This window comes from Myotis brandtii, unplaced genomic scaffold (assembly GCF_000412655.1).
Source record: "Myotis brandtii unplaced genomic scaffold, ASM41265v1 scaffold948, whole genome shotgun sequence".
Taxonomy (NCBI): Eukaryota; Metazoa; Chordata; class Mammalia; order Chiroptera; family Vespertilionidae; genus Myotis; species Myotis brandtii.
In genome coordinates, this window is record NW_005371912.1 from 8,312 (window position 1) to 23,661 (window position 15,350).

The 15,350-nt window shown below is 36.4% G+C and overlaps 1 protein-coding gene across 1 annotated transcript in view; it reads right to left on the reverse strand.

Moving 5' to 3' along the window:
* Nucleotides 1–877: 877 nt before the first annotated feature.
* The window catches only part of LOC102239813 (exocyst complex component 4), a 55,536-nt gene continuing 41,063 nt past the window's right edge, over nucleotides 878–15,350 (reverse strand). Inside the window, exon 4 of the mRNA XM_005885983.2 lies at nucleotides 878–1,189. Within this exon, the coding sequence (XP_005886045.2) occupies nucleotides 878–1,189 (312 nt within the window). The remainder of the gene's footprint in view (nucleotides 1,190–15,350) is intronic.

Consider the following 15,350-nt stretch of genomic DNA (forward strand, 5'->3'; position numbering starts at 1 on the left):
GTAATGCTCATTTTCCCTTAAACTACAGAATATTTTCACAGAACCCAGAGTATTTCTTCAATCCTTGCATGGGAAGAAATCTATTCAGACCTGCTAGTCACCAGCAGACACGTGCAAGGAAGTTCTTAGCTCTGCCCCACCTACCACTACTCTCTGCTAAGGTCCTGACATCTGTGTATCTTGCAAAAGGTTTTCTAGTGCCATATGCAGAAAAGGGACAGAAACTCCTCTTTCTCTGGCAATGTCTCCAACTAAACTGAAGCATCACACACAAAGTCAGCAGGTTTTGCTTGAACAGAACAGGACTGGAAAGATTTCCTTGCTGGCATGCACTGCATCCAGTGCTCCTCTTGTCTACAGCTAGTGAACAGCATGGATAGTGCTAAACTGCCCTCTGAAAAGGCCTATGGCTATTTCAAAGAAATCTCGGAATGCCATGACATGCACAGCTCTCTGCTACCTGTTGACTGTGCCAATGTTCTGCTGCCTTAACTGACTTACGATCTGGTCTATTCCGTTCCAGGTCTACACTAACCTACTCAATGTCTTGAGTCCACCCTAGCCCTTCAATATAGGACTCTCCTGAAAGCTTCCAGAAAGAGGACTGCAACCCTAAGTAACAAAGAATCTAACAACTTCAGTGCATACAGCCATATTTCTTAATTAGGTTGACATCACTATCCAATTTAAGGATTTTTTCTCTTTCTTCAGAGATAAACCAGAGTAACTCTGATGGCCCAGCATATTAAAGTCCCAACCGTAAATGTTTCTTATTATCTTTACATAAGAGGACCACAATATTTCTTATAGATCTGTACGTAAGAGGACCATAATAAATGTGCAATGAAGAAATGAACAAACTTTGAATGTCAGCCTTTCAGAATATAGAGCATCGAAAACAGTATATTAAAAAGAAAAGTAAAAAAAAAACTACAATATTCTGAGAAACAAATAATATTCCACATGGCCACAGTACACTGTGCCAAAGAGCCTCTGTAACCCACCTCATTCTCCCTTTTTCCTTGTTACGCTGCACAATTCGGCTGGTGGATTTGATGTACAGGTGCCGGTGCAGTTCATCTATGAGAACCAAGTGAAGATTCATCTTCTTGCTGTGAAGCTCCAGCCTAAGGTCACTCAGTCCTTCTACTTGGAGCAGGGGGCCCTCCAAAGACTGGACTGCTGACACCTAAGAAGGGGATGGAAGACAATAATGTATAATAACTAAGTAATCTAGAAATATTCTAAATAGGAAGAACTATTTTTTAAAAAACACTGTTAAAAGAGAATCTATGAAAACCTTACAAACGTACACTAGACTTTGTAGAGTACAGTAGTCCCCCTTATCGGTGGTTTCACACTCAGCAGTTTCAGTTACCTGTGGTCAACCAAGGTCCAAAAATATGAAATGGGGGAAAAATCCAGAAATAACTCTAAAGTTCTAAATTTTAGAGCATGCCTTTCTGAGCAGTGTGATGAAATCACACACCATCCAGATCTACCCCGCCCAGAACGTGAATCATCCCTTTGTCCAGCATATACTTACTACATACATACACTATGTCCCCATTAGTCACTGAGTAGCCATTTCAGTTATCAGATCACTGTCATAGTATCACAGTGCTTGTGATAAGTAATCCTTATTTTGCATAATAATGGCCCCAAACTGCAAGAGTAGTGATGCTGGCAATGAAATATACCAAAGAAAGCCGTACAGTGCTTCCTTTAAGTGAAAAGTTCCCAACTTAATAAGAAAAAAAACTGCATGGTGAGATTGCTAAAATCTATGGTAAGAACCAATCTTCTTTCTGTGAAAGTGCCTAATTTATAAATTAACTTTTATAACAGGTATGCTTCTAAAGGCAGAAACATAGTACATATAGGATTCAGGTACCCACTGGGGATTTTGGAACACATGCCCTGCGAATATGGGGTGACTACTGCACAATGTGGCTAGGCCTCGCTCTGCCTTTGAAGGATTTAGCATCTGAGACATAGAATGCTGAAGAAAACAAGCTTGATGAAGATAAGCATGAAGGCATCTAACGTACCGGCAAAGCCATACATACAATTAATTCCCACATACACTGCCTATCAATGGACACAAGTACAATGAACTCCCCAATTAAAGTGATTATATCACGCATATTCTCACAAGAATTCCACGTACTAATGGTTTAAATCAACTTCCAAAGCTAGCCTTTTAAGTCTAAATAGAAGCACATTATAAATATTTTAATAATTCTTATGATGATCATGAACCAGAGCTTCATTAGCCTGAGTCTACATGTGAGTTTACATAAAGTCAGTCTCTCTTTCTCATATACACAAACACACAGAGGTCAATGCAATTTTACATGAATGTTACATGAGGACAATAGCAGTCATCACTCCTTGGCTTAACCCAGTTTGATAGAAGAATGAGGATTTGAACAGTGAACAGAAGATAAACTATGGAGAGGGAGATACTCCTGGTATAAAGTGCAATTTGGGAGATTTTAAAACAAAATAGATTGGATGAATAAAAATGGTGGAGGAATGCCTACAACAAAGGGAGAAAATAGGGAGGGACTCAGGGAACCTGGAGCAATTCATTTGGAAACCAAAGTGTGTATGTTTGGAAACCAAAATGCATATGTTTCAAAAGAAAAAAATAGCATGTATGATCTGATCCCATTTATCCATGTATATGAAATTATATTTATGTCCTTATGTATAAAGATCTTATATATTTTTAATGAAAAAAACTTAAAGTGAAGAGAATATTGAGGAGAATATTCACCTTTGGAGAACAAAGGTGGAAGGAAAAAAGCACAAAGAATGCAAATGTAATAAAAACAACAACAACAGAGAAGAGATGACCACAAGCTGAACTCAGAGGGCAAACAGCACACCAAGCTCCCTGAAGGGATTAGCATGTGATGACTATTACCTGCTTAGGTCATACTTCTAAATATCCCTAAGATGTACAAATAAAGGCAATAACTAATAATGCTTACTTCAGGGTAAAAACATTAAATGTATTTATGCAAATAAACATGCTCCTAAAAAATGAAGCATTTAGACAAAAGCAATAAGTCGTGAAGGCCATGAAACATACCAGTGGTTAAGTGTTCATCAGATATCTATACCAATATACACAGTCATGGAGGAGTTGTGGACGGTGAATATGGACAGCTTGGGAGCTACCAAATGCAAAGTGGCCTGAGATGGGGAGGAAAATGCAAAGGCTCACCCACAAACATATCACTTGTTTTGTGATATGCTATAATCAAATGTCAGCAGCAAATAGGTTTCCTTACATTTACCAAGAAAGAATGAGGAAATGAAAGAGTGACAAGCCCTGGGCCAGCTCTGCCCTCCGAAGCCCGCCTGTTCATTTTCATGCTGACTTGCAACTGCCCTGCTATGAGAGCCCTGGGCCTGTGCAAGCTGCAGCACTTCCAAATGGAAAGGCAGCCTCACAAAATGACCAGCGTGTCCCCAGGGAGGAAAAACAACAACAAATTCATTCACACGGATGCTCTAAAATGGATTTTAACTTGAGTCTCTAGCAGAGAAAAGAGGACACAGTAACCTTTAGTGACATCGAAATCCAGAAAATGAAAAATAATTTGGTAAACCACTGGTCCATCATGTAGCCTTATCCCTTAAGGTAATTAAATCCAACTGAGATATTTAAGCTTAAAAATCACCCACTGCACATCCAAGCTTGATTTGTTTGTAGGAATTTGCATGAAGATTTTTAACCCAAATACATCAAATTCCAAATACAAAATTATATGATGTCAACTTTCAAAGCCACTTAATTAAAATATTTTTAACGTATAGGTAAAACAGCACAGTGCCTGGCATCTATTCATTCTGTGGGCAAAGAAACCTCAGAGGGTGTTTTCAACATGCTTTGATGCAGCATTTTCAGTAAAGTGTTGTTTCCTTCATAGAACCATTGTAACCATATAGATTACAAAGTTTCTGAATATGTTTCATTGACCCAAAATACAGGAATATAAGTACAATTAACACACACACACACATACACACACACTATCAAGAGCTATCTTAAAAGATTTGAAAACCTTACCACAACGAGAATAGAGAATAGTCTCTTGTTTCTATATGAAAATACAGTGTTTTATTTTCTGTCCACTTATTTAGAGTCTGTTTATAAAACTATAATCATGGAAGCTAGGCAAGGTCACTGTCTTCCTCCTACTCTACCCTTCCTAATGGGTACTCAAACCAACTTGAAGAAAATAATTGTCAATGCAACATTTGATCCCTAGAACATCAGTTTACTAGTAGAAACCTGACATTTATCTTATCTTGCTTTAAGTAGCCTGTACCAGAAAGTTTACACATAAAGAAAAACGTGGTGAGGCAGCAGTCAAACCCACAACCATCACTGATGGTTAAGTCTGTTGTCCTGTGGGTCTGGCTTCCAAGTAGTTATTGACAGTAAGGCTTCCCTACAGGAGAAATCCCCTACATTTAGAACTGAGCATAACTCCTAATAAAAATACAACTAAAGAGACATTTAATGTATGAGAAATGGTTATTTCATAAATTATTTCACCGTTTTCCAAATGTAATGACTACAGAACACTTCAAAATAATACACTGATGAAACATTAACAGGAATTCAAGAGATGCAGATGGATCAAAGCAGCAGCAAAATGGCCTCACAGGTTAGTGGCTATAAGAAGTTATCAAAATTGGGTTCACAGATGTGACTTTGTGACACTAAATAATGTCACAAATATATATTAAAATTGTAAATGAAAGGTGAAGTAGACAACAAACAGTGGAATAGTTCATAGGTGAATGTTGCCTATACATCTACTCACAAGACAATTATCATTCATTCATACCCCAAATGACATCTTAAAATTCTAAGGTATGCCACACCATTTCGTATAGATTATTTACAACAAGTAGATAATGAGCCAACTAATTGTATCTAGAATTTCTCTTACATATATTTTAAAAAATTATTTGGGGGCAGGGAGGAGATACTACTTAGAAGGGAATTTTTTTTTTCACAGAATACCAATTATTATCTAACAGAAAATTGGTATTCTACTCAACTACTCATATAAATAACAGAAATCTGTTTTGAAGTTGAAAACAAGTATTTCCTTTAGGATTAGGAAAATAAACAAACATTTACAAAACGTTTTAACACATGAGATTGAACAGGACAGCATGTTTTGTTATTAGAAACCTACCCATTAAGAAAACAGAAATTCTGAAAAATGTTTCTATAACTCAAAAAATAAGTGAAATGCAGTTAAAATATACATAATCGAGAACTTTCAAAAACTTTTACCTTGAGATAACAGATAAGTCTACAACAAAAGAAATCTTGGTAATTATGAACTATAGTACCTGTAATTTTTCTTTCCCGGTGTGTTTCTCAATCTCATTTTAGTTTAAATGAGGAAATCATTATTTCACAGTTAAATTTGTCTCCTGCCCACCTTATTCAGGCCGATTAGGTGGAAAGATCTAGTTTTGTGCCTTAAACATAAACCAATAGAAAAGTTTCGGAGAAACACCAAAACTGGCCATACTCAACAGCTGCTTCCCTGAAGAAAATGCTAGACAGGAAACTACTGGTCTTTTTTATTTATTGTTTTAGTTGGGAGAGGTGAGCTCTACAAAGGTAAGTGACATTAGTAACTGTTTCTAAATAGAACTAAGGTTCCAGCCGGAAAAAAAGAAAGGAAACTTGTAAGTATAAACAAAAAACCAACCTGCTAACGAAACCATCTGCTAGCTAATGAAAATGCTTATTTTGGCAACAATATTCCCTAAGAAAGCAAATGTTTGCAACTGTTGAGTCCAAAACAAATATTTCCTTCAGGACTCTGATAATTAGTTTGTCTCTCTTAAGGAAGCTTTTTTTTTTTTTTTTAATAGTAAGACAACATAAACATTCTGAAAATGTTGCCTTGGCCCAACTTATGGATGCAGTAAAAAGATAATGAAATTTGACTATTCCAAAGAATTGATGCCTTCCCCTTTCTTGTATTATAAGAAGACACAAGCTAAACAATTTTTTAGAGCGGTCTTAACTAAATAAGAACACCAAAAATCTTTGGCTGCAAACAACAAAGAAGCTTGCCTGGGAACTCAGAAGAGGGCCAGTGACTTAAGGCCTCAGGGCTATTGACAGTTTCCTACTTAGACCTCCCAGGAAAGCTGCAGCACAGGGCAAGGCCAAGAGCCTGGAGCAAAAACACCTTTTTTTACCCTAACTCCTCAGCCTATAGCTAATCAGTGATCAAATCAGGCAATCAAAAATGCCCATTCTTAAAATCAGTTTACTAACATGCTATTGATCCAGCCCATTCAGGTGCCCCTTTCCCCTAAGGAAACCAAATACCTATAATGCAAACTCAGCATGCTCTCACCATTAAAACAGGATGCCGTCTACCTCCATTCTCCTTTCATTACTTTACTGCCAGGGCGATTGCATGTTTTTATTTAATAAACCTTCATCAGCTCAAATGAAGGGTTGTTATTAGTTGAGCTAACAGCCAAATGATAATGCTCCAGAGAGATATCAGTGCTTGTTGGTGCATTAACAAAGAGAGGAGAAGGGCTGAGGTCAAGCACGTGTCAATGTAAATGAGGCGATATTAGGTACTAAAGGCTTAATGCAATAGACTGCCTGGGAGATAATGGAATTTCCAGGATAAAGCAAATGAGATGAAGTTATTGATAAGTGAATGAAGGGAGGGGGGCTGCAAGATAAAGTGCTGTCAAAAAAAAGGCCTTTTACTTGTGAATTTCTTTTTTAAAATATCTTCAAATCTATCTTAGAAAACAAAACTCAAAAGAGATCAAATATGACATCTAGCTTCGTGAAACATCTATCCTATTACTGCTGTGAAACACAGATTTGTTCTAAAAACACATCATCTTATTAAGCTATTCTTACGCTTTCTTTGGATTCCCCCCTTTTTTTGCTTTTATCTTGTTTCATTTTTTTCTTATACATCAAGGCATTCTACCACAAGTAATTCCCATATTTTATATTTTATTACCACAAAGTCTAGGAAAGGGAAGCCAGGTCTTCTAAGATCCATTAGCCCAAGCCTCACAGAATGACAATATCTGAGAAATAAAATGTAAGAATGTTCTATTGTCAGGGACCTTTAAAGGTTGTCAAGACTCAGGCCCTCCACAATTTTACAGATTTAAAAACAAACAAACAAAAAAACGTGAGGCCAGAAATGTACTTTTTTTCTTAACCTTTATTTTTCTTCCAAATTACAAAAGTAATACATGCTCAATCTTAAAAAACACAGAAAATCACAAAGGTAAAGATGGTCCATATTCTTAATAATCAGATAAAATTATATCTTTTAAGTGATTCCTTCCAATCATTTTCCACACCAAGTTTTTTTGTGAAAACACTGTTATTTTTAAATATGCATTTTTAAAATTTGTCAATACATTGGGAATATACACCCATCACCAAATATATAACAAAAGAGCCTCTTTTGTTCCAAATGGATTTATAACAGATCTGTTCACAATTACTTTCCTGATGAAATTAAACTACGCTCAACACCTTATGAGAAAGATAAGAATTGTAATTGCTTATGGAAAAGCTCATAAAAAGAAATCCTTCTTTAGTGCTAATCTTATGATTCTTCCAATTCCCAGTTCCCTTCAGGGCCCCATAAAGAGCACTAGAACCTGGATTTCTACTCCGAAATACAAGAGAAGAGACCACTGGGAAAGTTATTCTCATTTACCAAGTATCCCAAAGTCACTTACACTTGTCATCGTGTTATTCTGGGACAAGAAAAAGTTACAAACAACTATCCTCTTAAGAGTTGGCAAAGGAGGTCTCTGAGAATCACTTCATGCTCACACTCAAATCAAGACAATTCACCACACTCTGCAAGAGTCCCAAACCCATTAGAACTGCTCAGCACTTATACAGCTCTTTACTAACATGAACTATTAAAATCCCTCAAAAGAATGTGAGAAGAATATGGCTTTTTTTTTTTTTTTTAAGAGCCAGGCAACCACAAGTAATCAGTACTGGGATGGATCTCAGAGATTACAGACTTCTTTAACAAGCTCCTCCTATCTTGTCAGGACAAGCAAAGGCTACTTATCAGCATTCTCAGACCATCATCAAGTTGAGATGGAGGGCTCCCATCAACAACACGCATTATCATCTGCTGCAATTTACACATGTCTAGGGTCCCCAGGCCACAGACTGACCAATCAAAAACCTATTCAAGCAACTCCATCTGTGAGGCTGAAACCTGAATATGATGGAGGATGTCAGCAAAGGACCTGTGAATTATTCTTGACTTAGATTATTCCTCCCACAGACTCGTGTGTAAACATGTACATACACACACACACAGAGTCAAGCTGATTAAAACATGTATGCAGTAGTGATGGTTAACAGTAGGCCAGAAATGCTACCCAATGTAAACAAGCCCCAGACTACTGCTTTTTCTTTTTACCTAGCACTGTGTGACAGTGATGGTGACAATCCTGGCTACAGCATTTTTAATTTCATACTGCCTTCTATTTTTATAAAGCACTTTACCTGTATAAAATTTCATTTTTATTCTCACAACCGTTCTATAATATGACAGGGTATTTGTATAACCATAGAAGAAGATACTAAAAACCAGGGAGAGAAAATGATTTCTTTGTCTAAGCTCACAGAACGGGCAAATTGTTGGGTCAGGACTGGAGTTAAGAAGGTCTGGCTTTTAATCAATTTTCTTTGCACTATACCACACTGTACCTAGCCACCGCCTGTCAATAAGTAAATTTGTGCCCCAATTTCAGTCCATTAAATCCTGGCAATAAGTCAGATAAGAACCCACAGTAAAGATGCAGGAATCAGAGCACCACAATGACAGCTGTGAAGAGTTCCAAGTCAGCCTGAGCCTGGAGAGCATCTACCTGAAACCATTACATAGAACTCCTATTAACCAAATAATCACACTAGAAAATCAGAATAAGAGTCAGACACTCAGCTCTATCTAAAAATTGCAATAGAGGACCGCAACAACGCAGCATCAGTCCAACTACTTATGTGCACATTTGTACACATGTGCCCACCTCAAAGTCATGTCTCTCTTATGCAAATATTTGGTTTCTAATGACTCTAAGCTGGTATTAAACAGAGCCAAGGGCAATTAGTTTTGCTTTATTGCACAGCATAAGCTAGACCCTACAGCAATGGTTCCAAATTTGTCTACACATTGGAATCACCTGGACAATGTCAAAAATTACTGAAGCTAGTGTCCCACCACCTGAGATCTCAATGTAATCAGTCTAGGCTGTGACCTGGATTTCAACATTTTTTTTCAATTTTAATTTTATTATATTTTTCAATTACACTTGACATACAGTATTATATTCGTTTCAGGTGCACAACATAGTGATTAGACATTTATAAAACTTACAAACTGATCACTCCAGTAATTCTAGTACGCATCTGACACCATGCATAATTATTATAATATTACTGACTATATTCCCTAAGTTGTACTTTACATCCCCATGAATTGAAGGATTCCCTATTGGGCAGAGTTTGAGAAACACTGCTCTACAGCCAAGCTAGCCAATTTCAAATTCCTAAACTTATGAGATTTAGTACAATAAAATAAAACTTCTACTTATTTAAAATAAAATAGGCAGACAGAAGAGCACACTAAAAGGGGAGGAAAGTTAATACAATAACCAGTGCCTATCAAACATCAGGGCTTTTCGAAATCCCAGCCTTCCAAAACAAATCTAAATAAAAAGGGCACTGAGCAGCAAGAAAAGCAGTTGCTACCAAGCCCTGAACTTTGACACTCTGAGTCTAGGAGAAAAATAAAGTAAGTAGCCATACTAAGTGTACTTAATTGTGGACGCAAAACCAAGGTTACTTGTTTAATAACTTTATTTTCAGCTTTTCCTAAATCTTTTTGAAAAGAAGATCAGATGTAGGTGTTTGAGGGAATAAGGGGGTCCCAAATGCAGCTAGAAGCAGCTACAGCTAACCACCCTATCATACTCCCACCCCCAGTATTCCTGGTCCCCCCCCCTTCTTGTTTTTTAAGGATATAAAAGACACTATTTATTCATCATCTGTCTCTTCCAACTAGTGTGTAAGCTCCTTCAAGGTTAAGTCCACTTTCACAGATATACTAGTGATCAACAACAACATCATCACATTCATTTGCCTATCAAAATATGTGCCAGGTTCTTTTCTGATAAGTTATTAGTACAGAACACTGGCCAGTCTCTCAAGTCAATATTCAACACTAGAACAGATGGACTTTAAGGGTAACTATTTCACTATTGATCACTGATACATTTTTTATCATGTTGTGCAGAAATCTATATGGAATATTGAAACATTTTTGCAGAGTCACTGAACCATTTTCAAGATAAGTTCAATAAGTTCACTAAAATGTTCCAGGTCCTGATCTTTATAGAGCTTTCCTCTCAATACCATTTCCAGAGTCATGATGAGAAAAAAACAATCCTGTGAGATCTCAGAAACTTGCAAGTCAGATGAAAGGGATGGGCATTTTGGCCCTTTTTTTCTTATTTGTACATTAAGCATTTGATAGTGATGATCACCCCTTCCCAACCCTAATATGAGAAAAGAATTAGTCTATTTGCTAATGAGAAAGCTTAACTGGCACCAATAGAAGCAACCTCATTGGTCTACTACTCCTGCTATCGAAGCAATGACAGAAAAGAACAGCTTACTAACTACTCTAACACTAAAATCCATTTGTTGTTGTTGTTGTTAATCCTCAACCAAGGATATTCTTTCCATTGATTTTTTTTTTTTTTTTTGGAGGGAGAGAGAGAGTGGAAGGGAGGGAAGAAGGGGAGAGAAAGAGAGAGAAACATTGATGAGAGAGACACATCAATTGGTTGCCTCCTGAACATGCCCTGACTGAGACCAGGGATTGAACATGCAACCCAGGTACATGCTCTGGACTAGGAATCGAATCTGAGACCCTTTGGTCCACATGCCGACACTCTAACCACTGAGTCACACTGGCCAGGGCTAAAAATCAACATTTTAGATGAGCACCCTCCAACAGTGAATGGCCTTATTTCTAATTACGACCCTTGGCAAAAAAAACACATTTAATACTTACAGATTTTGCAACAAACTGATCTTAGATAGTTTACCAACAAATGACATTGCTTATAATCAACCGTCAATGGATACCCTATGAACATATACTTGATATAGGCTGAACAGGTAAGTGATGACACAGAATCTGAAATTTGTCCAGTCAAATCCCAAAAATAAGTCATAGTACTCTGGGGTCTTGCTCATCCATTAGTGCACATGTTAGAGCAGACAAGACTTACTTTCTGAGAAAAATTCTATCTATCTGCCTGCAGTAATTCCTTTGAGTGTATAAAATGTGGAACAGTCTTTCATTCAGATAGATGTCCGTGTTAGGCAAAAAGAAAAGGAATAAAAAATGCTTACCTTGCCAGTCCTACTTCAACTCTTTTATCAGCTCAAAAACAAGTCCACCTTAGAACAGTTTTTGAGATTATAACATGGGAACCATCACCTGTCTTACAGTATCAGTAAAAATAATCAATTAATTATAAATAACATTTCTAAGCACTTACAGTGTATACTGTGACTACTTTACATGTATAGCTTAATATCTCATAATCCCTTCAACCACCCTTGGGGGTATGCATTATTGGCAACTCCAACTTTCAACAAAATCAAGTTAAAGAATTAGCTCTAAATCATCAAGCTAGTAAACGGCAAAGCTGGATTCCAAAACAGTCCATCTGACCCACACTAAGCCCCTACTGACATTTACAACCTTGAATGTTGTCCAACAATCGCAAAGGTAAGGTAAATATATTACAAATATATTAATTGCATTATAGGGACTTAAACAACAATGCAATTAAATAGCTGTCTTACTCTCTTTATCCCCCTGATATGGCCACATTTTCACAGTGTAAGTAAAATAATTCCACTATACTCTTCTCGCAGCAAAGCACTCTGGGATCCCCTGGGAAGAAGGCAACTATATAAATACAAGTTATTATTATAATTATCAAAATAATTCTTATCTGACTATACAGCTATGGATTCTTTTTTAAAAGGTATATAAATAATAAAAAGGCAAAATGATTAAGAGACATTCAAAATCTCTCCACTCCCTGGAAGACTTAGAAATGAAAAAATTTATTTTAGTCACAAGCTTGTGACTGTCAGCTAAAGTGCCTCAAACCTTCTCACACTGGCTTGGCTCCCACTGATAGAATGAAATCATTGAACTGACTTCTATGGGTTGATAAATCAGAACTTGTGTAAGCGATTTTCGAAGCTCATCTGTGCAATTTCAGTTCTGATGCAGACTCCTACACAAATTTCCCTTAAAAAAAAAGTTCATAAAAATATTAACTATCATGAAATACCTTCCTGGTTAGCTCATGCCATGGGGAAGCCGCTGCTATTCTTACATTACTAATTCTTCCCAGAATTAATCAGTCATTGTACATTAGAACCAGCAGCTGGAGTGTTTTGAGTGATAATGAAACCTGTAACAAGGCATCTTCAGCCGTCTTTTCAAGACAATAAGGGAATTAAAATTTCAATTTAAATGCAGAGGTTTGAAACACGCTTCACTGGCAAAATTACTTCAATTAATGTGAGTGGAATACAAAGAACAGACTGCAGAAATGTGATGCAGCAACCAGAAATTATGTCATTAATGTGCTTGCATCAACCCAGCACAATGACTGCAAAGGTCTAATTTAAACTGTACATATCACAAAGCTACAGGCTACACTATAAATCAAGTCTCTGATTTCCATGTGATGGATGCAGGCTTCTTGTTGGATCACTTTTAGCTTTTTGTAAGCTAACAGCAGCTGTTTACCTTGAAGAAGAAAACAAAAGGCCATGTCTATTTGCAGACATTGCCAGCCATGACAATTTAATTATTTTATGCAATACTCAGGTTATCGTATCAAAGGAAGAACTAAATATCCCATCTAGAAGCCAAGTCTAGAGCCATCAGACCAGTCTAATGCTGAAGTGGGAACTGCAGGAGCCGACAAGAGCCAGGGTCACCACTGATGTAGTTACTCTGGATTTATAACCTGACTAGGGATTAAATTACTGGGCATCTGCACCTGCCTCAAAATAAAAATGCAAAACCTTTTGTTAAATGAATCCAAGGAAATCAGAGGGTTTTGAAAGACGACATTATTGTGTCTTCACTTTCCTCAGATGCCTTAAGTAGATTTTACTTCTAATATCATATAACCATTGGGAAAGGAAATGTGATTATTTTTTCATATGAAGGCCACTGAAAGAGCAATTACAGACCTTACTGTTCAGTCTTATAAACAAGAGGCCAAATTGAAGAATATTTCCAACCTCTTAAGCACTTTAAATCTTACCTCCACGAAATCTTCACTGTATATGAGGATATGCCAACGCCCCAGATCAGGCAAGGCAATTACCTCATCTGGAAAATGGGGATGGTACTGGAAACCTACCTCCCCTAGGGTTGTTGGGAAAATTAAATGTATTACCAAATGTAACATACTTAAAATGGTACCGGCACATAGTGAGTATTCAATATATATTAGCTATTATAATTATTATTTTGTTGTAAAAAGAAAAGATTAGAAACTACAAAACCATTAAAAAGCAAGCAAACAAACAAAAAAAATGGGAGAAGAAAATCAGATCAGAGCTCCTAGAGAGAGAGTAAAATGCCTCTTTCTATTTAGTGATATGAAACACTTTCACCATTTGACTAAATGACCTGTGAACTATGACTACATGACTATGGTAAGTACAGGGCAGACAAAAATAGATAAGATACAGCCCCTGCCCTCAATGATCTACAATATAAACAAAAGTAATTATATTACAAAGAAATACATACAGCTTATGAAAACAAAGAATAGCATCTACTCATGTTAAGTATTCTTACCACAATAAAAATACATAATTTTTTTAAAGAAAAGTATCTAATTACCTGGCATAGTCAGAGATGATAAAATTTGAGCCAAGTTTTAAAGACTAGCTCATCATTTTCCAGGCAGACAGAATTGGGATTCGTTTCAGGGAAATGTATAATCAATTAAAAAAGAAAAAATCTACAGCATCCCTATATAGTAGCAACAAATAACTAGAAATTGTAATTAATAGCCATTGTTTTAACAAACAAAAATATAATACACAAAAATAAAAATTATGTATGTAATACAGTATCTCTAAGGAATACATTACTAAGCATTATTACAAAGAACATAAATAAAGACTTCAATAAATGTGAGACATGTCCTGTTCATTGAAAGACTTGTTTTACAAAGATGAAATTCTCTTAATTTAATCAAAATCCCATCACACTTTTTGTGGAACTTAACAAGCTGATACTAAAATTCATCTAGAAGAGTAAAGGGCCAAAAATAGCAGACGATTCTGAACAGCAAGGTGAAGTAGCATCTTCACCTGCTACCAAGATATATTATAAAATTATAGTAATTAAAACAGCATGGTTTCATGTAGACACAGATGAGACCAACTGAACAAAATAAAGAGCTCATAAACAACCATGCATATATGTGACCAAGATGGCATTAAATCAGTAGAAAATGAATTCAACAAATGGTCTGGGCCAAGTGGCTATTTATATGGAAGTTAAAATTAGATCCTCAGTCATACCACATATGAAAATACATTCTAAATGGATTTAAGAAGAACACATAGGAGATTCTCTTTATGACACTGAGATAGAAAAAAAAATTCTTTTTTTAAAAAATATATTTTATTGATTTTTTACAGAGAGGAAGGGAGAGGGATAGAGAGTTAGAAACATCGATGAGAGAGAAACATCGATCAGCTACCTCCTGCACACCCCCTACTGGGGATATGCCCGCAACCAAGGTACATGCCCTTGACGGGAATCTAACCTGGGACCCTTGAGTCCACAGTCCGACGCTCTATCCACTGAGCCAAACCGGTTAGGGCGGAAAAAAAATTCTTAAAATAAAAATCACATAACAGAAAATGAGAAATTTTATTTCATTAAATTTTATAACTTCTTTGTAACAAAAGACACCTTAAACACAGTAAAAAAGATACACCACCAACTGATAGAAGACATTTATAATCCATTCAACAGATAAAGGATTAGTATCCAGAATATATAAAGAATTACAAATAGCAGAAAGGAACTTCTAAGGAGTGTATCTCATACACTCACCCTTTTCTGAAGGTGACTGTTCTTCCTTCCCACCCACCAACCACATAGTTTTAGATACATAAATATACAAATAGATACATAAAT